This window comes from Heliangelus exortis, chromosome 17 (genome assembly GCF_036169615.1).
Source record: "Heliangelus exortis chromosome 17, bHelExo1.hap1, whole genome shotgun sequence".
NCBI lineage: Eukaryota > Metazoa > Chordata > Aves > Apodiformes > Trochilidae > Heliangelus > Heliangelus exortis.
The window spans coordinates 10,716,680-10,741,318 of record NC_092438.1 but is presented as its reverse complement, the minus strand read 5'-3'; the positions used below and the strand labels follow the sequence as shown (position 1 = coordinate 10,741,318).

Below are 24,639 nucleotides of genomic sequence, written 5' to 3'. Positions count from 1 at the left end.
AGGAGCAAAACGCGTTCCCGGCGCGGATTGGCCGCTGCCCCCGCAAGATGGCGGCGCCCGCGGAGCGACGCTGAAACGGGAGGGGGGTGGTGGCGGCGGCTCCGGCTCCTCCTCCTTCTCCTCCTCCTCCCCGTCGTCCTTGTGCTAACCCCGCGATGTGGTGCGGCTGCCGACGGCTGCTATGGGCCCGCTCCCCGCCTGCCCGGCTCCTCCGACCGCCTCCCGGGAGCGGCCCGGTGCGGGGCCGGGACCGGGGCTATGCCCCGCCGGCAGGTGAGGGAGCGCCGGGGCCTCTCCAGCCTCCGTCAGGGAGGAGGGGATGGGTGTTTGGTGGGTTTTAGGGATGGTTTGTTTCTTTTATTTTTTGAGGGATGGGATCCACCCGGGGTGGCTGAAGTTCATTCTGGGTCCCGGATCCTCTCCACAGATTTTGCTGGAAACGTGGGGGTTGAGGGCACCGAAATGAGCCTCGTTCTGCCTGCGGGGAGGCTGCAGAGCTGGGGGAACTCGGTGCGGGGTGTTGGAGCCCATCACCGTGACTCGGGTCTCTTCCGGGTTCCACACATATTTAATCTTTCTGGAACGGTGTGGCGTTTTCTGAGGTCCTGAAGCTCGTTCTGAGCAAATCCTCTCCCATTTCCCCAGCGGGAATGTGATGGTTTGGGGGTTTTTTTCAGCCTCAAATAACAGCCCTGCCACCGGGCCTGTTTGCTTCACCTTTCAGGAGTCAGATTTACGAGTCTGAGGATTTACAATCCAGTTGCTGTCATCAGGGGAATGGCTTCCAGATTCTGCATTGCTTGAGAGAGGCTGAGCCTTAGCAACACGTGTAATCGGCTCTGGGCTGCTGGGAGTGTGTGGAAAAGCACTGGCAGGAAGGCAGCCTGCTCATAAAACAGAAACCTGCCATTCCCTCAGGCTCACCTTGCTGGTGGAGCAGGCATCCTTCTGGGCTGGAGCAGGATGTGTGGGCTGGAGGTGACCACGGGAGGTTTTTCCTCCTGTGATGACTCAGTGGGACGTGTCCCCAACACCATCCACCTGCCATAAACCTCCCCCCGTGGGCTGTCGTGGTGGGGAGGACGTTGTCCTGTCCCTGCTGTGGTTCCTCCAGTGGGTGCATCAGCTGCAGGGCAAAGCAGAGAATGAGCTGAGGGGGCACTGAGGGGAGGACATGGGGGTTTGTCATCAGGGGGTGGACAGGGAGGTTGCTGTGCCTGCACTAACTCTGACCCTGCTGTGCTGGGGTTCTTGTTGCTCTGAGACAGAACACGCAGGGAGATGGAGTCAGCCAAGGTGATTCAGGGATTAATTTGTCAATCGTGATTGCAGGGAGAGAATCTTGAAAGATTGAGTCCAGGGTGAATCTCCAGGAGTGCTGGGGCAGCTCTGATTTGGAAACCTCCCCTGCCAGACTCTGTTGGAGCTCAGTGCAGGCTGGTTTGAAGGAAGCTGAGACACAGCTTGGCAGAAGTGCAGTGGGTCCCATTCACTTGTTGGTTGTGCACAGGAACACCTTTTCCACCAGTTTCATGGGGCTCACTGAAGTGGTTTAGTGCTCAGAACCTGTACTTTACCTACAGCAAGATTTTTTTCATCCAGGCCACCACAACAGCACTGAGGGTTCTATCTGTTCCAGGCTGTGATGGGAAGCAGGGGAAGGAGCTGAACCTCCTCTAACTGCCCTCTTGGTGGTTCTGTTTTTGCCCTTAGAGAGGAAACGTTTTTACCAGAACGTGAGCATCTCTCAAGGTGAAGGTGAGTGTGGCTGCTGGGGGAGGGTGGAGGGGCTGCTTCTGGGAGGGGCATCTTCACCCCATGCTGCTTCAGTGACAGCATGGCACACCCAGGCTGTGCCAGTGGGGTGTTTGTCACCAGCCTGCTGTGCCCCCCCTTCCTTGTGTGGCAAAACTGTGTCAGGAAACAGCTTTCAAGATCAAATATGTCCAAATGATGTTGGGAAACTCAAGTCTCCCTGGTTCAGTGCTCCCATCAGCTTCAGCTCTGGATCTGCTCCCACTGTGGGGTTGTCTGTTGTTCCTTAGTGCATGCTCCTCTTTGATTCCCCAGGATTTCTACTCTGATTCCCCAGGAGGTTTTGAAATAAACCTGGACCACCGAAAGCTGAAAACTCCCCAGGGCAAGCTCTTCACTGTCCCCAGCGAGGCCTTGGCCATTGCAGTGGCAACGGAGTGGGACTCCCAGAAAGACACCATGAAGTTCTACACTATGCACCTGGTGAGCACAAGCAGGTCTGAGGCCTCAGCAGGGCAGGATGTGGTATGTTGGAAGCAGTCAGGATTAAGGACAGGTCTCCAAATGCAGGATGTGGGGAGAACAGGTTGTCCTGATGCCCATGGAAACAGGGACAAAAAGTCGGGACTTTGGTTGAGCCCTGGGAGAACCTTGGAGTTGTGAGGGTGGTCAGAGACTGGCTGAGTGACTGTCTCAGGGGGAATCTGTGTCACTGGGGGTCTTGAAAGAGCTGGACAGTGTCATTTGGGATAGCAGTGGGTAGGAAGAATGTGGATGAGCTCTGGAGGAGTCCATGAGCCCTCTGCCCTGATGCTTGATGTGCCTGTTCTGAAGCCAGCAAGAAGATTCCTACTACACAAGCCATGTGGTGGCCCTGCACCCCCTTTAGCTGTTCCTCTCAGCTCTCTGCCACAAATTCCTCTGCATTTTGGGCTTGTACAGTGGAAGCTGCTCCCTCCCTGAGTCCTAACAGCAGTTTAAATTTCCTTTGTCCCACAGACCACGCTGTGCAACACGGCTCTGGACAATCCCACACAGCGGAACAAAACGCAGCTGATCCGTGCAGCTGTGAAATTCCTGGAGACTGACACTGTCTGGTATGAGATGGGTCCCCCCTGGAGCAGAGGAGAGGTTCTCTTGTCACAGTGTGGTTTTTGGAAGGGTGGCTGGGGGAGCAGAGGGGAAATGTCTACAGGGACGCAGTCATGGCAGCGCTCTGGGCTGTTCTGGCCCAAGAGTTTGAATTAGTTTAGGCCAGCCCCGTGTCTGCAAATCCAGTGGAGGGCTGTGCACCCAGAGGGCAGAGGTGTGAGTGAGAATGGGGATCTGGTCCTCTGCTGGGCTCTGTTTTGGACACCTCCTTGCTGGGCAAATGCAGGAGCAGAAGGAAGGAAAGATCTTGGAAATAAAAAAAAACAGGGACAATGTCAGCCCAGTCCCTGCTGGTGTTGTGCCAGCAGAAGTAACTCAGGTTACTTGTACCAGTAGCAAAATGCCCTTCATTCCTCAAAGTCCCCCTGGGCTGCAGGATCAAGCCTGCTAAATGCCTGGGAGTGAACATCCAGTGAGGTTTTGCTCTGCCATGTCCCAGCTATCGTGTGGAGGAGCCAGGTGCCCTGGCAGAGCTGCAGAGGAATGAATGGGACCCCATTGTTGCCTGGGCTGAGAAGAGGTAAGAGCTTAAAGATGTTCGTGCTTATGCCCTGCCCTGCTGAGGAGCTCTTGTGCTTGTGGCTGTCAGAGCTGCACAGTTCATGAGCCCTGTGCTCTTCTAAGGGGTGGGGTGATCATTCCAGGTACAACGTGAAAATTGGCTCCTCAACCAGCATCCTGGGGCCAAACATCCCAGCCAGCACCAAGGAGACCTTCATCAGCCATCTGGCCTCTTACAATGTTTGGGCCCTGCAAGGTGAGGGAAGCAGGGCTGGGGAGCCCTCAGTTCCTCTTCACAAGTGAAAAGAGTGACTTGAATGCTTTTCCCCTCCTGCTGAGACAATCAGAATGTTGGGGTTTATGTTTTTCATAGTCACTTAGCTGTGCCTGTTAAGGGTAGGTACTCTCCCCTTAGTGCCACTGGTGTTCAGGGTCTGAGTGTGCTGCTCTGCCCTAGCACAAATAACTTCATTAACACCCAGGTGCAAGTTGAGGTTTTGCTGTCCCTGAGGAGGTGCCACAGCCTGGCTCTCTCTTCTGAGCATGTGAAGTGGCTGCTGTAGTGCTGCAGAAAACAACCATGAATCTTGTTTGTTTGGGATTATTCCCTTCCAGGTATAGAATTTGTAATCACCCAGCTGAAATCTCTGATTCTGTCCATGGGGCTGATTGACAGGCACATTACAGTAGAGAAAGCTGTGCTGCTCTCTCGTTTGGAGGAAGAATACCAGGTAAATGATGTTACAGAACAGCCCAATAATTCAAATAGCAATAATCTCAGTATGATAAATGTATCTCTCACCACAAATGACAGGCAAGGGAAGTGCCTGCTATCACAGAAGAGAGGTTCCACTCTGCCAGACTCCCCATCTGAGAGTCTGGAGTGTGCTGCTCTATAGCAGCATCATGGGCACAGCAGCCTGGAGTGCTCCTGGAGCTGCCAGTTTCTTTTTGCAGAACCCAGGTGTCTGCTTTTTCTCCCTCTCTCATCTGAAATGCAGAGTTCCTGGCTGCCTTCTCTCACTGTGGGTTACCCAGCCTGGAGGCCTTGGTACACACCAAGCTAATAACTTCCTTGCTGGAAACTGGCTTGGCATGAAGCTCTCCCTGACCCCAAAAGTGGCCAAAGTTGATGGGAATCTTCTTGTCCTCCCTTTAAGGGGCTTTGCCTCAGCCCCCAGTGCAGATGAAACGTGTCTTGCCACCGAGCTCACCTCCAGATCTCCTTACCCCATAATCAGCCACTACCAGCACAGCTTCTGGGGTGGGGGGGTGTCACCCCCATTTCACAAACATGGGAAGGGAGGCTTGGAGTTGCTGAGAAGCCCTGTGGATAATCCAGTTCTGCACTGACTCCTGTTCCTCCCCCAGATTCAGCGTTGGGGCAACGTGGAGTGGGCCCACGACTACGACCTGTGCGAGCTGCGCGCTCGCGTGGCTGCCGGGGGTCTTTTTGTTCACCTCTGCTCAGAGAGCTCGACAGTGAAGCACAAGCTGCTGCAGGACTGAGGCTGCCAGGCTGGGTGCAGGAGGAAGGTGCCCAGCTGTGAATTGCTGGTGTGAGCCACTGGATGGTGATCGCCCTCCTGCCACCACCTCCTGCTTGGGATCAGCCTCGTGCTGAGGAGATGCAGCTTTGTGGGCAACTCCTCGCCTGGGCTGCCTGCCACGGTGCAGAGCCAGCAGTTTCAAGCCCAGAAGGAGGAAAGGTCAAGGTGAGCTTCCTCTGCATCCCCAGGACAGCAGCCCTGTCCATTGCTGGTGTCTATACCTCCTCTGAGAAGCTCCCATGAAAGAAACAGCTTCCTGAGCAGGGCACGGCACAGACATACCCGGCATATGCCACGTGTCTGCATAGCTGCCAGCTCCTGACACACACTTGTTATGGAAATCTGAAAACAGACTCCATTGCATCTGTTCTTCATCCCTCAGAGTGCCTGTGTGTAACACCAGGGTCTCTCTGTTTGATTAAAGGCACACCCCTGTGAGATGCTGAAAGCCAATGCTCCTGAGTATTTCTTTGTTTTAATCACTAAACCATGTTGTAGGGTCCTGAGCTGCCAGGCTCCAGGCCGGTGCTGGGATAGCTGCAGGCAGGAAAAAAAAAAACAAACCAAAAACCAGGGAGCAGAGCTGAGCAGACACTAAGTACCAAACAGATCTGCTCCCTCTGCATCTGTGTGAGTCTCTCCACGCCCCGTGCCCTGTCCTTGCAGCCAAGGAGTAGCAGGGAGACATCTGTGCAATCCTGGAGAAAGGGAGGGAGGTGTGTGGAATCTGGGCTCCTGCCATCTTTGAAAGCACGGGGCACCAGGAGCTGAATCTGTATGACAGGCAGCACCAGCCACATGGCTTTCAGAGAGACCTGGTCTCTCCCCAGGGTGTGCATGCAGCCACCTTCTCATTTAACCTTCCCACCTTTCTCCTTGCTGCTTGCTTCCAGCAGCATCCTCCAGGAGCTGCCCACAAGCGCACGCAGCAGCTGCTGTCACTGAGCAAGGAGGGGAATTAATGACTCCTTGCTTGGCTGTTGTGAGCAGTGGTGTGTGAGCTCCAGTGGAACCATTGATTTCCCTTCCTGTGGGCTGGGGACTGCTGTGTTCACACTGCAGAAAGCTGCTTTGGTGAGAGGCGGTGAGAAGATGAAGCTCCCAGGCAGGCAGAGCCCCCACCAGCCTTGTGCTTGCTGAGCTGGAAACCTGCTGTTATCCTGGGGGTGGTTTGGTGGAGAGGGCTCCTGTCCTGAGCTCCCAGGTTCCTGCCATGGGTACTAAAGCTCTCAGAGATGATCTGGTGCAGTGATTCCCTTGTGACCAGGTCTGAGCTCTGTCTGCACGGGCTTCACTCCAAGAGACAGAGTTGAAGATGCTTTTCCAGGGTCAATGAGTACCTTTTATTTGCAGTTTATGGTGGGATAGAAGAAGGGTTTTGGTCTGAAATGTCCCAGACAGCTCAGGCACAGAGAGAGCAGCTGTCCCTGCTAGGTCTGCTGCTGCCAGGGGCTGTCCTGGGTGCCCTCAGCTAAGGCAGCTGCCCAGCCTGAGGCAGACCTACTCCATCATGTCCAGGATCTCAATGTTGTCCAGCTCTTCCTGGAGTCTGTCCACATACTGAACAATCTCTTTGACACGCTCACGGTTCCTCTCAATCTCATTTTGGGAAGCCTGGACAGATGAAAACAAGCAGTGAATCACACAACCGTTTGGATTGGAATGGAGCTTAAAGACCATCCAGTCCAGCCCCCTGCCATGGGCAGGGACACCTCCCACCAGCCCAGGATGCTCCAAGCCCCATCCAATCTGACCTTCAAAGCTTCCAGGGATGGGGCAGCCACAGCTTCTCTGGGCAACCTGAGCCAGGGGCTCAGCACCCTCACAGGGAAGATCTCATCTAAATCTCTCCTCTTTCATCTTAAAACCATTCCCCTTGTCCCATCACTCCACACCCTTGTAAAAGGTTCCTCCCCAGCTTTCCTGTAGCCCCCTTAGGTACTGGAATACACAGACTCGTCCCTGGAGCACAGAGGGCACCAGCAAGGTGAGGGAGCATCTTTCCCAGCAGTGTCCCCCCTGCTTGGGCCAGACCTGCCCATGCCCCATCCCTCTGAGCGTGGGGGTCTCTTACCTTCTCAGTGACAGAGGCCTGCCAGTGGTAGGTGCTGATGAGGATGTCACTCTCTCTCATATCAATCATCCTCAGGCGGATGCTGTGGGACACGTTGAGAGCATTGACAATGGTGTTTTTGTCCACGAGAAGCTGGGAGGAAACGTGACCAGATGAGGGGAGGAGGGCAGGCACCCAGTGAAAGCAGTGGAGCTCAGAACTAGCAGGGGAGAAATCCATCCCTCTGTTTCAGACAGACAAAGCCCTGCTCGTTGGGATGAATCCAGTGCTCTACCCCTCACAAGGATGCGTTAGGGCCTCGCTACGGTGGAATGAGGTGTTATCCCTGGTATGGGTGGGGAAACTGAGGCAGCCTCATCTGCTGGGGCAGGGAGCAAATGGCTGCTCTGGGCAGAGCTGCCTGGCAGCACATAGCAGGCTGGTGTCAGAGCAAAGCTGTGTCTGCTCCAGTGTGCCTGGCCCAGCTGCAAGTGGAAAATGGCACTTGGAAAGGACTCTTACACTCGTGGCACTGGCTGTAAATCTTCATTTTTGGCGAGTCCCAGCTTCTAATGGAAGCAGTGACTTCCCCGGTGGCTCTAAATGGAGGGTGGCTTTGCTAAAGCATAATGACTCTCCTCCTGCAGCCAAGTGCAGCTGTTGAACAAATGGAGATTGCTTCTCCCTGGAAATGGGTTGCAGTGAGGCGGAGTGGATGCGCAGCCACGGCGCGTAACCGCAGCCAGCTGCACAGACTGTGATGTGGGGAGCATCCCCAGGGGGCTGGGGGTTGGTTTGTGTCTGTCAGCCCTCTATTACCTGCAGTAACAGGGGGGCTGGGATGATCCAGACAGAACAAAACCACAGCTAATGTGAAGCTCGTATCATTTAGCTGCTAAATGAAGGAATAAGGGAGGCAAAAAGGTCAGCAGCCTTGCCAACCATCTCTGTGCTTTCTGAAAAGCTCCTGGGATCTTAACTCTCACAAGAAGACCAAGGGTGCAGTGGAAGAAATGTCACATCCTGCCTCCAGATCAGCCCATGGGCTGGGGAGCTCCAGGAAGGGCTTCTGAAATCAGAGAGGCAAACAGAGCCCTGGCACAAGGAGCTGGGGTGGTGTTCAGATGCTCGCAGGGGAGCAGGGAGAATGTGAACAAGCCCAGCAAAGATGCTGCTTATGTGCTGGTTGGGTTGAGGCTGTCTGGAAATCAGCCAGAGACGTGAGTTGTGCTGGAGGCAGGAGAGAGACTTGCTCAGCACCTCTCCTGGGCCACTGCCACCAGCTCTGCCAGCAGCCAGGGAAACCTGCAGTGCAGTTCTCCTCTGTCCTGGTGGAGGTGTCTGGTGGCACCGTGGCTCAGCCAAGCAACTGGAGCCCCTCAGGAGGAGGTGATGCTCTGGTTTAGCTGTGGTTCCAGCAGTACTGAGCCTCCTGGAAACCCTGTGAGAAGAGGCTGTGGCCTCCTTAGCAGAGGTGAATTTTTTGGTGCCCTCACCTTTTGAACATCAGCTGGCAAATCTTCCCCGAGCTCATTCCTGGCTGATTTCTCCAGCACCAAGATGGACATTTCCAGCAGCTTTTCATGGTAACGGTTTTCCAAATCCCGGCACTGGGTCATGGTACAGAAGATGGTTAAGGAAAAAGCTGACCACATCAATCTTAAAGATTAAATGTCCCCCTGCAACGAGAGACCAAGTGGTCATGCATTGGGCTGCTTCAGGGAAGAGCCTGGCTGCTGCCAGAGGCTGCTGTGGTGTCAGGATATTCCCTTTCTGCTCTTAATCCCAGCTCACACACATCAGCTTTCATCCTCGCTGCAATAAATTATGCAGAGCTGAGAGAAGGCCTAAGTTTGCAAAGGAAATTAAGGGAGGCCTCCCAGGATATAAGCTCAGTTCTACATATGGTGCAATTATTTGCACCAGGCTGACAGATGGATTTATTTAAAGTAGTGTAACCTGTCACTGAAGCACTTTGGTATTCTCATTGCGCTTCATTCCGAAAGACATCAACAACACGAAAATGAAGACCACTTAAAGAAACTTCAGCAAGAATTGTAGGTTTTTCATCAGTTGCTATGGCAAGAATGTACCTCGAAACAGTCTAACCACATCTGCCCAGAGCTGTGTCACGCCTGGGTGGAGAAGGAAGATTCACAAGGAGGAAAAAAGCCTATATAAGTCCTATGGACTTTTAGCACAGGAGGGCTTGGATCCTTCTGTGCTCTCCAGAGTGTCTCCAGGAAGAAGCTGAGCACCTTAAATTACCATTCCTGCAAGGCTGGGAAAAGAGCTTTTCTGTTGATAAAAAAAAAAAAAAAAAAAAAAAAAAAAAAAAAAAAAAAAAAAAAAAAAGACCATAAATGATATTCTGTAGTGATGGCTCATTTTTGGATTCAGAGATGAGATACATGTACACCACTGGGAAGTCTGAACACACTGTCAAAAGGATATAGCTCCTTAACATTCTCAATGAATGTTGACACTATGACAGCAATGTTTCCTTTAAACTGCTTTATTAGTTCCTTAACAGAGGGAAAAAGAGGAAATATTACAATGAGACCTTGCATAAACACAAAGGGGAGTCAGGGAGTCTAGGAAGAATCTACAATTGATTATAATTTAGACTCACTGCTGTTATTAGCACAGCCAGAGACTGAAGTGCCTCAAGCATTTAAAGTGTTTGGAAAGCACTGCAAGGTTTTGTTTCCTCCTTCAGGGAGAGAAAATCAGAATCAGTTTACTGGAGGGAAGGTGACTGCATGATGCCTTTACCCAGATTCTGGAGAAAAGCCACCTGATCCTTTTTCACCCTCACCTAAGTAAAGCAGGGAGAGTGCTGTATTTCTGTGTGCTGCCAGGCTGCAGTCTCCTGGATGGATGAAGAGCCTCTTGTTGAATGAACAACCAGAGTCTGGGCTTCCTGCAGCTTTTATCTGAGTCCTCAGAAACTCAAATTGCTGCTCCTTATCACCTCTCTCAAAACTGTCTGATGAGGGTCTGTGAAGTTTTGCACTTCAGCCTTAACACAACAAATCAAATCCAGCCACCCAAATCCTGCAGCTCCAGAAAGGCAGGCAGGGAGGGAAATTCCTGCTCACCCCACCAGGGACCGCAGATACCGGAGGACCAGTTCAGAAAACAGTAAGAGGCACAGTCCTGATGCAGTGAGGAATCCATTTTGAGCTGCTGCTTTCTGGCATGCAGAGTCACAAAAGCAAAGTGCTGCATCTGCTGCTGCACCAGCCCCAGCTCCCACCTGCTGGTTTTTAAACAGCTTATTTATTTATTTATTTTTAACTGTAGGTACACAGCCCACATTAGCAGCCCTGCCCTAGTTTTTGAGGAAAAGTCTGGGGAGAAAAAAAAGGCAGCTGCTTTGCAAGGAGATGAAATAAGCTGAGCAGGAATGTAATCTTATTGCTAGCAAAGAGCAGCTCCAATGAATGACACCTCTCAAAAACCAAACACAGACCCCATGCCAGGCAATGCCTGCTGTTTGCAGCCCTACAAAAGGATGGGATGACCTCCAGTCCCTTTCTCTACAGTCTAGGAAATCAGCTTGGATAGATGTGAAGGACATGCTGCTCTCTGATCTGCTCTGCAAAACAGAAATCTGTTGCAATGGATCAATGTCCAGAACCTGTTCTCACCCAGATCAACTCTGAGCAGAGAAAAAATCAGATGGAGAGAGAGCATCAGCCTGCCTGGAAGAGCTGTGACCCCCTTGTGCAATGGGCTACTGCAGAGAGGGGGGTGGCAACAGAAAACTGGATGGGAGGTGTCAAAGGGATGTGCTTGGCCCTTACCTCCATCTGGTCAGCTACCTCTATTTCCAAGGTCATGAGAACTTCTGAGAGCTGGCAAATGTCCTCCCTGCACTCAGCTCGTTTGGAGTCAGCAATATCGTAACTACCTGCAGCAAGAATCTCATCCAGGCTCTAAACAGAGAAATACATAAATTACTTGTAGTTGGTGTTCAGCACTCCATTGCAATTTAATTAACTTGTTACATATGTGAGAAAAGTTCCTGTTTGCTGATTAGCTGCAATGAAATGTGATGATTCAGGAAGACTCCAGATTTACATACTGGGGAGTCATCAGTGCCCAGGTAACTCTGCTGTGCTCACCATCCAGGGGCAATGCAGCCAGAGCCCTGGAAATGCTTCCTCAGCCTCCAGTCAGCAGAAGACTTTCCCCCCTTTCTCTGCTTCCAGCTTTGGTGCCCCTTCTGAAACTTTGCAAATAAAAAAAAATAATAAATATTTAGTTTTTGACGCTGCTGGCCATGAAGGAGAGAGGAACTCTACTTTGTAGGAAGAAATGCAGGGCTAAATCCTGATCCCCTCCCAGCTGAGGAGAATCTTGATTGACTTCCATAGGGTCAGGATTTAGTATTCTGAATATGGAACACCTATCACTGCCTGCCTTCCTCTTGCAGCAAGGGTTTATTGCCCTCCAGAATTAAATATTGACGTCAGTTTTGTACCAGAAAAGAGCTGTGATTTCTTGGATCAAAAGAAATCCTCTTGTGATGTATTATTTTCAAGTCAGTTCAAAATAAGTTAACAAGTAAACCTTAACAGAAGGGAAAAAAAATATAGATGTTTTAAGATGGCTTATCCACTCCTCCTGGGAGGGAATGGTTGAAATGGGTAAAATAGAGAATTCTGACCAAGATAATGGCTAAAACTGGACTGGATTACCCAAACCACAGTGTTAAAAGGGTGGGTAGGGGCAAGAAAGGTGTTTGCTTTTCTAACATAAACAAGTGAGGAGGCTCAAAAAGGTCCCCAGCCACTCAAGCCACATCTCTGGGAGCAATAACTTCAAAGTTCAAGGCCCTTAATGCTTCTTTGCTCCTGTACCAACTTCAGAGAGCAGAGTTATTGCAGAGGTTACCCAAGCTCACACAAAAAGATCACAGCCAGCCAAACAGCCCCCAAGAATGAGTTACAGACTTCAGGCTATGGGACCTCTGCACCTTCTGAACTCCTCCAGCACTTTTAAATGAATGGGGAGATGCTGGTAAAATAGAGTTTGGACACTGAGTCCTCCAGTAGTTGTATGAAAATAAAAACACAAAAGAAAATAAATCCTAATAGACTAAAATTACAAAAGCAGAGTGCTCAGGATGTGTCCTGTTCCTGCAGCTCAATCCATAGCTGAGCCTGAAGGTCATCAGACAAAGGTGAAGGGCCAGCTTCACACAGGTTTCTTTGGGTTTGATTTTGGGGTAGTGGTTTTTGTTGTTTTGTGAAGGAGGGAGAGGGAAGGAAAGAGGGAAGGAAAGAGGGAAGGAAAGAGGGAAGGAAAGAGGGAAGGAAAGAGGAGAGGAGAGGAGAGGAGAGGAGAGGAGAGGAGAGGAGAGGAGAGGAGAGGAGAGGAGAGGAGAGGAGAGGAGAGGAGAGGAGAGGAGAGGAGAGGAGAGGAGAGGAGAGGAGAGGAGAGGAGAGGAGAGGAGAGGAGAGGAGAGGAGAGGAGAGGAGAGGAGAGGAGAGGAGAGGAGAGGAGAGGAGAGGAGAGGAGAGGAGAGGAGAGGAGAGGAGAGGAGAGGAGAGGAGAGGAGAGGAGAGGAGAGGAGAGGAGAGGAGAGGAGAGGAGAGGAGAGGAGAGGAGAGGAGAGGAGAGGAGAGGAGAGGAGAGGAGAGGAGAGGAGAGGAGAGGAGAGGAGAGGAGAGGAGAGGAGAGGAGAGGAGAGGAGAGGAGAGGAGAGGAGAGGAGAGGAGAGGAGAGGAGAGGAGAGGAGAGGAGAGGAGAGGAGAGGAGAGGAGAGGAGAGGAGAGGAGAGGAGAGGAGAGGAGAGGAGAGGAGAGGAGAGGAGAGGAGAGGAAAGGAAAGGAAAGGAAAGGAAAGGAAAGGAAAGGAAAGGAAAGGAAAGGAAAGGAAAGGAAAGGAAAGGAAAGGAAAGGAAAGGAAAGGAAAGGAAAGGAAAGGAAAGGAAAGGAAAGGAAAGGAAAGGAAAGGAAAGGAAAGGAATGTTAGGAATTCAAGATGCAACCTAACTGAACAGACACCTCAGTCTGCAGATGCTGCCTGCTGGTAAGGCTGCAAACTGGTGCCCCAAGCAGAGCTGCTGTTTGCCAGCATGAGTCAGCAGGTCCAAGGACCTGGGCAGAGTGACTCAGCAGGCTGTGGTGTGTGACAAGGCACCTAAATGCAAGTGACCTGGTTTTCAGAGGGAGCCAGCACTCATGACTCTGCCTGGTGTCAGTTGTCAGGGCCTCACTCTGCTCAGCTGATGGTGGTACCAGGCTTTAAACTTCCCCCCTTTATTTTTTCCTGTGGGAGCAAAATAATGATCCATCTATTATGGTGCTTTCCAACCCTGAAAATTCTCTGATTCTATTATACATGGGCAGAAAAGGATCCAGCTAGAAGCTACGCCCCTGGCAGCCACAATGGGTGGCTGCAGTTGAGCAGAATGAAAATAATTAAATAAAGAATACAGTTTCTGCTTTAAAAGGACTAGAAATACACAACAATAACTTTTATCTAATTTTTTGTTAAAAGTGCTTTCAGCTGTTGCTGGCAAAATGAACCAAAGCAGAAAACCACTTGAAAACAAACCAAATACCCTGCAATTTCCTTCCTTTTCTTCCCAGTTTTTCAATGAAGGAAGAGCTCTTGGAGGCCTCAAAGAGAAGGGGAGTGGCATTAAAGTTAATAAATCTCTCTGTAGATTTTAAATCAACCTCATAAAAAACATTAAACCTAAAAGGAAGGATAAGCATTTCCATTTTCTTAAAGACTGGTAACTTTTCTGAATGTCAAAAGAAAAGTTAAAAAAACCCCAACCTGTTTAGGAACTTTTTTTTGTTAAAGCCTTGAAGGACCTTTACCTCTGTGGACAATAAGACAACACTATGAAACCTTAATTTTTTCCTATGCTGAGTCTCCAGTATAAAGGCTGTTAGTGCTAGATGGTTGTGGTTTGCCCAAAGACTTGAAATGTCAATGTAAAAAACTAAAATACCTTTAACATTATCTTAATTAGTGACATTATAATCTCTAAAACAACAGTATTTCTCAGTATAGATTCATACTGTAAGAAATATGTAAATAAAGATAAGTGACTGAGCACTGGAAGAGGTTGACAAGAGGGGCTGTGGAATCTCCATCTTTGCAGATACTCAAAGCCCTCTGGACATGGTCCCTGCATCCTGTTGTAGATGGCCCTGCTTGAGCAGAGGGGTTGTACCAGAATCCAGAATAATTCCTAATTTTCAAGGAGTTACCCTTGTTGTCAGTGAAACACAAAAGCTGGCATATGATGTGAAGCCATCATGTCTCAAACAAATAAAAGCAGAACAATGTTACCTTTTTGTTCTCGTTTTCAAAGTCGAGGATTATTTTCCTGCCTTCTTGCTGGCTGGCAGTGAGAACCTCATCAAGGCTTTGGTAGAATTCTGAGACTTCAGCTTCTCGTTTTTCATATTCCTTCAGACCAAAGTTAAACAGGTTCTCACAAGCTGAGACAAATTCCTTCCTGTATGTGACACCAGAGTCAAGGTCTTTTCCCTCTGCAGAGCAACGTCCTGTGTTCCTCCTACCTCTGCAAATCTGAGCAAGAGCTACAAGGTGCTGGGATGTCACCTCCATGGTTCTTGCTGGGAGCAGCTGCCAGGTTTTCTGTCTGTGGCAGGACTGGGTCACATTCAACACAGAGGATTTTGCTACTTTGAGAAAGCTGTGGCAGCTTGAGGGGAAAAAATACGGCCTCGAAGGGAAAAGGAAAATACATATCCCTCTCTGAGTCTTTTCTGACCCAGCAGTGGAATGAAGCATCCAGCCCAATCTGTCTTCACAAGTGTGAATATGTGGTTAATAAATACAGCTCTGGAGCCTACAGCCCAAGCACAGAATAAACTACTGACTTGGTAGCACCACAAAAATAACGTCAATTTTTCTTCTGCTATTATCTTGGCAATGGAATTGTTTTCTGGAGTCTATTGTAGTTAAGCTGTGATGCATTTTTCCCCAACAGTGTAATGCAGTTTTGAGGAAGGTCAATTTACTGGCCTTGACAATGCTCTATTAATCTGAATGAGAAAATAAAAAAGACAAAAGAAAAAAAAAGAAAAAAAAAAAAAAAGTGCCTGCTTTCTGATCCCCCCAGTGTAAAAGCAATGATCAGGAAAAAAAGTGCTGGCCTGAAAACTTCATGGTGCCAGCTCTGGTAGGTTGTGAGATATGTTACTTGTATCATTCTGATTATTCTGTTCCTATCTCCTACCACTTCAATTTCAACATTTTGTGACTGTGCTCTTACAGTCTAACTGACAGAGATTTATCTTATAGCTTATTTTAAACTTCAAGTGGATTCCAGACTTGAAGAAAACACAAAGCCTTAATTCTTGAAGGGTCAGAAAAGAAGGCTACAAAATTGTGTTGGATTCAACTGAAGGAAAAGGAATATGGTGATGGCAACAGTGAGAATTTAAGAATGGAATCTCACGACCTGTTGCTGATGGGAATGAGGGGTTTTACAAATGGGATGTTTCCAGCTGGGTTGGCCAGCTCACCAGTAATATAAACCAGTTGTTTGTAGCCCTTGTATTTCATGGGATATCAAGCCTTAAAGCTGTCAGTGGTCTCACAGTCCTGCAATGTTTTTTTAGGTACCGTTCCAGCACTGAACACAAACACAGTCTCAGATCTGAGATCAATGTAGCTTTCAGCTCTGGACAAAAGCAAGGGATGAAGAGTCCCTGTGGATGCTCCTCCTGCTTAACTCATGGCATTACTGTGGAGCCGTAGGCTTTCTAAATCCAGGAAGGATATTCCTGCAGCAGCTCATCCACTTCAGGGAAGTGAGCCAGCGTGGCAGCTTCCATATCCTCTGCAAACATCCTGTCAAACAGGAACGATCCATTCAGGTACTCGACAAAGGCTGCCTTTGGAGAGAATCAGAGCAAAAATAAGTAAAATAAAGAGCACCAACCTGCTGCCAGTCTTCAGGATGTGTCTCTCCCATAAGCACTCCATACCAGCAGAGGAACAGGAGTGCAGATGCAGCAATACCAACACTATAGATTCACCAGCCAAGGCATGAAACCATGGTGAAGGGGGGAACTAGGGGATTTTTAAGGTCCCTTCCAATACAAGCTGTTCTATGGTTGTGCCAGGGGAGGTTTACACTGGATATCAGGAAAATTTCCTTCCCCCAAAGGGTTGTCAGGCCCAGGGCAGTGGTGGAGTCACCATTCCTGAAGGGATTTAAAAGATGTGTAGACATTTTGCTGAGGGCCATGGGTTAATGGTGGTCTTGGGAGTGCTGGGTTAATTGTTGGACTTGATGATCTTAAAGGTCTTTCCCAACCAAAATGATTCTATCTATGAAAACAGCCTGCAACTGGAGTGAAAACCATCCTGGTTCTCATGTGGCTTTGCTGCCAGAACTCTCTAGCCTAAGGATAGAAAACACTGTTTAATCTTATATAAAACATTATCACATACAACCAGATATTGCAAGGCTCTTAAGCTTTTCAGATAGGGGGTCAGTGGACTTTGGAGAGGGCTCAAGGGAAGAGCTGCAGGTGTCCTCCCAGTCACTTAACCTTGCTCTTCAACTAGTCTGATCTTCCAGAGAGCTGGAACAATGAGCCAGACCACGACAGAGAGCACCATTCTGTCCTTGTTTTCAGTCTGCTCACAGGACTGCAGCAAGCTCTGAAAGCCCTGAAGACTTTAACCATAAAACTAATGAAAAGCATTAACTTAGTGGGAAGGAGAAAAAAAAAAAAAAAAAAGTCACTGCACCATGAAACTGCCAACAGTTCCCTCAGACCTGTAATTTTCTTAATCTCACATCAGGCTGATAAGGTCCTTGGGTATGATTTAGTGTTGGGCTTTGCAGGGTCTCTATCTGTAGTTTAATTGTTTAGCCAGAAGAATTATGTTCCCCCACATCATGTGTATTCCCCAGCAGTTCCTGTTTTCATTCAAAAGATGAGATTTGGAGATCAAAGAGATTAATCCCAGCCTTAGTTTTAGCCCGGTCGATGGTAACCTCATTAAATCTTCAAGCAGGTAAAAGCGAAGTCAATAGCTGTTGTGCTCCTTTCTCCTGAGACAATATACAACCAGGCAAAGAAAACATACCTGGTGGTACTCCATCTCCTTCTGCTTTGCCTGCTTTTCCTCCAGCTGAGCCAGGGCCTGAGCCTCCTCCTGCTCCAGCAGCTCAGTAGAATCCCGATATTTTGAAACTGCACCTTCTCGCTGAGAAACACAGAACTAAAACATTGCCCAGCACTGCTCAACAAAACTGGGCATAAGCACTCAGACTTTCTAGAAGATGCACCATTTCTTTGTGGGCTTTTTATTAATCCACCTGTGAAGTTCCTAACTCGTTCCTCATCCCATTTTTTGTTGGCACATCACTCTGACTCTGCATTCAAGGCAGCTGAGCTGACTCAGTCCCAGAAATATTTTCTCTCCCCATCTCCTCATCTTTAGGGTCATTTTTTTTTTCTTTTTTAGCAGGAGATCTTGTTTTGAATTCTAGAATATCAGCTTGGGTTTGATCAGCTAATGAGTTTAATATATTTACTAGGGAGGAAAAGGTTCTGCTGAGGAGCGGGTGGCAAGATGGTACCAAGGGCAAGAACCCAATTAGCTCAAAGCTGAAGCTTGACAAATTTAAGTATGTAATTCTCTAATGCATTCTGTATGAGCAGGGACTGGACTCAATGACCTGGAAAGCCCTTCCAGTCCTATGATAAGAGTGATGTATATTCCAAATACAGCTCCTGCTCTGTTCAAAGAAAATTTGTGTTCTTTGCTTACTAAAAAAAAAGGAAATATTAAAAACCATAAATAACGCCCCCCCTTTTCTTTGTTCTTTTGAACCCTGGAAGCAGAAAGGAGTCCCAGAGTTGGGGATGCACTGAGAAACCTGGAGTGGGAAGTGAATCCCATGGCACCTCTCACCTGGATCCCATCACTCTGCTACAGACACAAACTGCTCAGTGAGCAGCAGCACACCAACTCCTCCTGTCCTCCTTCCCCTGGGATCCATCTCTCAAGACTGATCTCCAAGGAGGCTCCCACTCAACTGTAGCTTCCCAGTGGCAGCATTATCCAGGTCTCTCACCCCCAGGCAGCTGCTTGTTGTCACAGGAGCTGAGCCTCACACCCCTGACACCTCTGCCTCTCTCACTTGATGGAATTTGGCCTGCAGGTTCTCAGCTGTTCCAGCAGAGGCCAAATAAACACTCTGTGCTTCTGTAAGGTTAATTTCTGCAGAGAACCAGCCCTGAATGCTGGAATACTTTCACCTGGAGTATTGTGTGCAGTTCTGGGCTCCCCAGTTCAAGAGGGACAAAGAACTACAGGAGAGAGTCCAGCACAGGACCATTAAGATGATGAAGGGAGTGGAGCATCTGCCCTACTAGGAAAGGCTGAGAGAGTTTGGGTGGTTCAGCTTAGAGAAAAGGAGGCTGAGGGGGGATCTCATCAATATTTATAAATATCTTAGAGGGTTGGTGTCAGGAGGATGGGTCTGGACTCTTCTTTGAGGTGTCCAGTGACAGAACAAGGGGTAATGGACATAAACTGGCACACAGAGATTTAAATCAAATATGAGAAAATATTTCTTCACCCTGAGGGTAACAAAATACTGGAACAGATTGCCCAGGGAGGTTGTGAAATCTCCATCCCTGGAGACATTCAAGACCTGCCTGGATATATTCCTTTCAGCTCTAGGGGATCCTGGTCTAACATCGGGGTTGGACCAGATGATCCTCAGAGGTCCCTTCCCACCCCTGACCACTCTGTGATTCTGTGCAATCCTCCTGGCACACAAACAAAGCAAATGATCTGCAAGAGCCTGGTGCTCCAGTGCCCAGGCAGGGAATGCAGAAACACTTACCGTGGTGTCACTCACCAGCTTGAAATCCAAATACACCAGTTCTGGGAGGTGACCAACCACAAAGAGCAGGTACTGCTCCTCGTTGCAGAGAGGGTTCCCCGCGAGATTCAGCGTGCGTAATTTTTTGAACCTCCTGAGATAGATCACCTGCACCAAGGGGAAAGAGGTGCTGTACTTCCACAGCCTTGAAATGCATTGTTTTTATTGTAGTTATGCTGCAATATGTATCCTGTCCTGCTGCCAACCACAGGCAACATTAAATTATGAGTTTCTGATGCTTTCGGGAAAGGAAATAATTCACATTGTGAGTACAGACACAATGGGTGTAGAAAGAATGGGGTGGATAAATCACAGGTCTGTAGGTTGGTAAACAGCCTTCAAAAGAACCCCAAAGCAATCCTGGTCTCCACTCCCTCCTTTTCTCATCCTTAGCTGCTTATTCTTTTTCCAGCTTTCATGGAACCAAAAGGAATTTTGCAGGAACAGAATGGAGTCAATAACCTAACAGAGAAATAACTGCAGTAAGCACTTAGCACCTGAACAGTTTACCAAAAGCTGAGACTAGAGAGGCAGTGAAATCCTCAGGAGAATTTTCTCCTCTAAGGAGGGGCTCAGACACAGAGACAAATGCCACTTTTCAGAAATTTGATCCTTTGAGAGGAAACACTTGCAAATACCAGGAGCACTCACATCTTCCAGAGTGGTCAGGTTATTCTTCCCAATGGAGAAAATCTGCAGCTCCTGCAATGTGTCCATCTGCTCAATTTTAGATATTCTGTTATTGTAGAGACTGAGGTCCTGCAGTTTCACAAGGGTATCCAGGCCCTCAATTACTTCAATATTGTTGAAGGACAAGTCTGGGGAAGAGTTTAGAAATCAAACGTTGTACAAAAGTAAAATTATTTCTAGCAGAACCTGGTTCTGACCTTGCATTTAGTTCTTGACTGAGGAGTTTACATGCAGTAACACCTCAGGGGTGTTCAGTGTCCCACGAGAAAGGCTTGGCATTAATTCTTCCCCTTGCAATTGTCCATGCAACATTTAAATGAGAGGCATGGTTGAAGGCAGTCTACAGACACAGCCCTCAAAGTGATTTCTAACCTTATGGGAAACTCAAAACACAAGCAAAAAGACAGGGAAATGCCTGAAAAAAGAGGCAGGGAAATGCCTGAAAAGGGAGCTATTTCTGTGATAAATTTGACACTCCCTGCTTGTTTCTTGCAGCCACTGCACTTTCTTGCAGACTCTTGCCAGCCACAGGAATGCCCATTGCCAGGGTCATTTCCATGGGACCAGCACAGGCCAGTCCCCTGCTCACATCACCCTGTTGGCAGTGGAAGTAAGCAAAAGCATGTTGCTCACTTAAACTATTTAATTTGTTGAAATTTCCTCTTATCTGGACAGAACATCTATCCTAACTCCTCTGTGCCTCATGACTAAGGTAAGTATTTGCCCTCAGGCCAGTACTGAGTGATTCAGGAGCCCAAAACCAGTTGCTGAGGCTACCAGCTCCTTGCATTACTCCAACAAAAGATGGCACAGACACATAGCAGCTGCTGAACCACCATGGCCTGTGGGCAAACAAACCCCAGGAGAGTTTCATTATCCATTATTCATAGAATGTCAGGTTGGAAGGGACCTCAAGGATCCAAGGTCCAACCCTTCTAGGTAATAGGGTGCTCCAAAACACTTTATTACATCTTGGTGGTCAGCTGTTGATTCACAAGAGCATTAATCACCTGTGCAGCAGAAGGGTTTAGGGACTGAAGCCCCACTTGCTTTTGGCAGGGGTGGCTGAGGATGGATTTACACTGCCAGCCAGAAACACAGCTGCAGTTCCCAGAGATTGGTCTCAGCCATGAAGGTGCAAGAAGCAAGCTCACCAACCTGCTCAGCATCAAAACCTCCACCTCTGTGGCATGCCAGGTTTTTAGTTAAAAAGGAGGCATGTAAAGGATGGGCACTGCCTGGGACAGTGACAACCCCAAATCCTTATGTAAAGATACTATTACCTTTTGTGGGTTCTAGTTTAGAAATGCCTGCTTTACCTTTGGAAACAGAACACAGGCTTTTAAATCACAGAGGTGTTTTCCTAAGAATTTCTGAAATTCACCTCCAAACACAAGTACAAACCCTGGAAACAACCTTGAGAACTCAGCTTCCTGTTCTGTCACACCAAATGTGTTAAAACCCATTCTTAAACATGCAAAGGATTGGTTTGCAGCTCTGACAGTCAGGCATTTTGACATTTGACAGTCAAATGAGGAAACCCACAGAGAGCTGACAGCCTTTCTGGGGAAAGCTCCTTTCAGTCTGTCTGAGCAGGACTGTGACATTCTGGCTTTGTCACAGATTGCTTTGTACCTCCAGAGACATCCGACCTCATCTGCTCTTACCCAGCCACACAAGGTGAACCAGACTCTCCAGAGCTTCAATCTTCTCAATGATGTTGTTGTCCAGCTGCAGTTTAGTCAGGTTCTCAAACTGCCACAGATTACCAATCTGCAGGATATCTGAAGCCACAGGAAAATAAATAAACAGATTTTCATGTGAGACAGCTCTCAGTCTAGCAGACACACTCTCTTGCACAAGGAAAACATGTCCAGTCTTACCTCCAAACCAATTTTCAGCAGATTACAACAGTGTGGGATGACTGCCCTAGAGAGCTCCACAGAGGCAACAGCAGTGAAACAGCCCAGTTCACCTCCCCATCCTGCACCAGTGCACAGCACTCCTCAGCAGGGCCAAGGAGCAGCTGAGGGGCTGCTGACCACAGCCCTGCAGTCAGGAGGGGCTTTATGAATCCACTACTGGGAGGCCTTGACCTTAATTTTCCTTTCCAGCTCCAAGCAGGAGGTTTGGGATGAGGCTCTCCACGTTTGCAGGCTGGCAGTGGCCAGGTGCTGCTTTTGCAAATCACTCTTCTGTTCCTGGGATTCTCAGCACAGGAGAAACAAGGTGGGGTCTACTCTGTGTGGCTGCAGTTTAGAGCTAATCAATACCTCTGCATTTAGCTTTCTCCAAAAACTGAATCCCAAGGGCAGGTCCTTAGCCACTACTGCAAACCATTAGGGCCAAGTTGACAGAAAATGTGGAACACTCTTGCTCCTGAATCTCTTTTCCCCCTGCAATGGCTTCCCAGAAGATTTCATTATCTGCTCTGCTGCTATCATCAATTAATGAGTACAGAGCAAAGCAAGGAATTGCATGCACAAAATATTCACACGGGTCTGTATTTTGTAGCTGCAAATAAATCCATGCAGGGTTAGGGCATGGGGAGACTGTTCTGAGGAACTCAAGCAACATCCACATCACTTCACCGAGGCACACAGTGAATAAGCAAAAGAAATTTTTGCCCACGAAATTACAGCCCCCTAAAAATAGCCCAATATTGAGACAAATGTTCTTGCTTTTTGGGTTTTTTTGCATGCAAGTTTCTGACTGCTTTGTCAGTAGGAGGCAAGCTGTGATAATGCTACAGATGACCAGAGGAAGCCACTCAATGGGGCTGTGATTACAATCATCTACCAAATAGCTCCTCACATCATCACCATCGATGGCAGAGCCTGCCCAGGGTTTGACTTGTCCACGTAGCAGCCCAACGGGCCGGTGGCCTCTAGGTGTCCCCACAATATAAATGTTAAATAAGAATAGCAGTGACAGTAACAGCTGAAAGTTACCCATCAGCAAAAGCACCCGGCTCTCTCTAATGAAACTCCTTCACAGGGGTGAGACTCCAAATCTGAGTCCAAATGCTGCTTTTCATATAACAAATCCAAGCTAATCACCATGGTTTAATTGCCAGTTAGCCCCTTCATGCTTAATTCCATTACCCTCTAACAAAAAAGAAAAAAACCCTGATGTATTCTGATACTCACTCCTAAAACTAAGCTGCAGCTCTGTCACATCCTTAAAGTCAACACCTTCCATTTTGGCAAGCTTCCTGATGTCCTCTGGATGCTGCTCCTCAATGGCTTTCTGAAGCATTTCATCATCAATAACATTTGGCTCAATGCTATTGTAGGACTGACTCATTTTTAGACGGTATCAGCCTGAAAGGACAGAAAAGAAAAATACACAAAATCACAGCCTGGCTACTATTGCCAACACTCATTGAATGGGCACAACAATTCCAAGAAATTAAGAGCACAGCAGAGCATTAGGAAGATCTAACACCTCACAGCTGATACAAAAGACACACTTGACTTTAATCACCATATTACTCACCCCTGAAGGCAGCCCCAGCACTGTGAAATGCCTGGGCACCATCACCTGCCACCTTCCCACCAGGTTTTGAGTGTTTTCCATGAAAAGATCAAGCATTTGGCCAGATAGACCAGGATAAAGAGCCTTTTGGATGCTCCATTGCATGGCAACCACCTGTTGCTGAAGCCCATCTTCCTGATGAGAGCAGAGTGATGGCTCTGTGCACTCTGTGAGCTGCTTTTAAAAGGTAAGTTTCTCAGTGTGGGCAGGTTTGATTGGTACAGTGAGGTGTGTGTTTATAGCACAGGAACATTCACAGCAGCAGTTTGCAACCATAATAAAATTGACAACAAATTTGAGGAAGGGGAAAAAATGATAAACAGCCACAGGAGTTTTCTGAAGAAGGCAATTAGCACAAACCCATAGTAAAGGTCATTTAATTCAGTGGATTTATAGCACTGCACCCAAACACCTTCATGTTGGGAAACAGACAATTCTGTCAGTCACAGCTTTCTGGCTTTGTCTTTTAAATATCCCCAATGTCACCCAGGAGGCAATGAGATTTTCTTTCTAGAAATGTGCACAGCCATAAAGAAATACAGGCACAGGGTGTAAAATCCCAGACAGGCTTGGGTTGGGAGGGACCTTAAAGATCACCTAGGTCAGCTTCTTGCCATGGGCAGGGACACCTCCCACCAGCCCAGGGTGCTCCAAGCCCCATCCTACCTGGGGCCTTCAACACTGCCAGGGATGGGGCAGCCACAGCTTCTCTGGGCACCCTGGGCCAGGGGCTCAGCACCATCACAGTGAAGATTTTTTTCCTAAAATCTAACCTAAATTTCCCCTCTTTCAGGTCTGAAAGACCTCAAAAAAGAGGGGCTCAAAAAGCCCCTCTTTCCTGTCTGTATGAAGGATTTGAATCACCAACATTTCTTGCATAAGTTGGCTGTAATTATGGAAGAAGTTCTGCTGATTTTTTTGCATCGGAGGACAGGAAGGATATGTGTTTGGGTTCAGAGTTCTCTCCTCCTCTTGGCTTTTCATTAAGAACCCAAACCTCTCCACAGCTGTGCTCACTGCAGAGCAAGGAGTAGCAGGTTCTGGTTTCATTCATCCTTGACCCACCAGACTTTCCCTTTCCCTCGTGTTTGTCCATCACCTCTTTAGTCCATGTTGGGCCAAGGGGTCTCTCAAGACAAGAAGCTGCTGCTCAGAGCCAGCCGGAGCCCCGGCCTGGGAAGCGGCACCATGTCCCCTACACCTCCCGGCCCTGGAGGGCCCGGGACGGGGTCCCTGCCCCCTCACACTCATCCCGGCCCCTCAGGCCCCTTCGTTCTCTCCAGGTCCCCAGGGGTCCAGGTGCGATCCGCGCCCCCGGAACCGTTCCGGCCCTCACCTGCTCCTCGGCCCCGGTCGCTAAGGAAGCCCTGGAGCGTTGCTAAGGGCGGCCACGTGACGGCCTCAGCCACCAATAGCCGTGGAGAGGGTGGGAAGGGTGTCTGCGAATCAGAGCGCGAGAAATCCGTGTCAGCCAATCAGCACCCGCG

The 24,639-nt window shown here is 48.7% G+C and overlaps 2 protein-coding genes across 2 annotated transcripts; one reads left to right on the top strand and one right to left on the bottom strand.

The window, feature by feature from the left end:
- The first annotated feature begins 38 nt into the window (after positions 1 to 38).
- On the top strand, positions 39 to 5,406 carry ATPAF2 (ATP synthase mitochondrial F1 complex assembly factor 2). The gene is made up of 8 exons (XM_071760395.1): positions 39 to 273; positions 1,714 to 1,758; positions 2,093 to 2,238; positions 2,755 to 2,852; positions 3,347 to 3,427; positions 3,552 to 3,664; positions 4,024 to 4,139; positions 4,780 to 5,406. The coding sequence occupies exons 1-8, from the start codon at positions 156 to 158 to the stop codon at positions 4,915 to 4,917; spliced, it is 855 nt and encodes a 284-aa protein (XP_071616496.1). The 5' UTR covers positions 39 to 155; the 3' UTR covers positions 4,918 to 5,406.
- A 941-nt stretch (positions 5,407 to 6,347) lies between these two features.
- Positions 6,348 to 24,550, bottom strand: DRC3 (dynein regulatory complex subunit 3). Its single transcript, XM_071760406.1, has 13 exons — positions 24,489 to 24,550; positions 22,765 to 22,938; positions 21,283 to 21,399; positions 19,577 to 19,743; positions 18,887 to 19,033; positions 17,116 to 17,235; positions 15,796 to 15,908; positions 14,332 to 14,506; positions 10,821 to 10,952; positions 9,466 to 9,536; positions 8,508 to 8,631; positions 7,033 to 7,164; positions 6,348 to 6,572 (listed from the first exon to the last, which is right to left on the bottom strand). Exons 2-13 carry the CDS (start codon positions 22,919 to 22,921, stop codon positions 6,459 to 6,461), a joined length of 1,569 nt encoding a protein of 522 aa, XP_071616507.1. The 5' UTR covers positions 22,922 to 22,938; positions 24,489 to 24,550; the 3' UTR covers positions 6,348 to 6,458.
- Between the last annotated feature and the right edge of the window lie 89 nt (positions 24,551 to 24,639).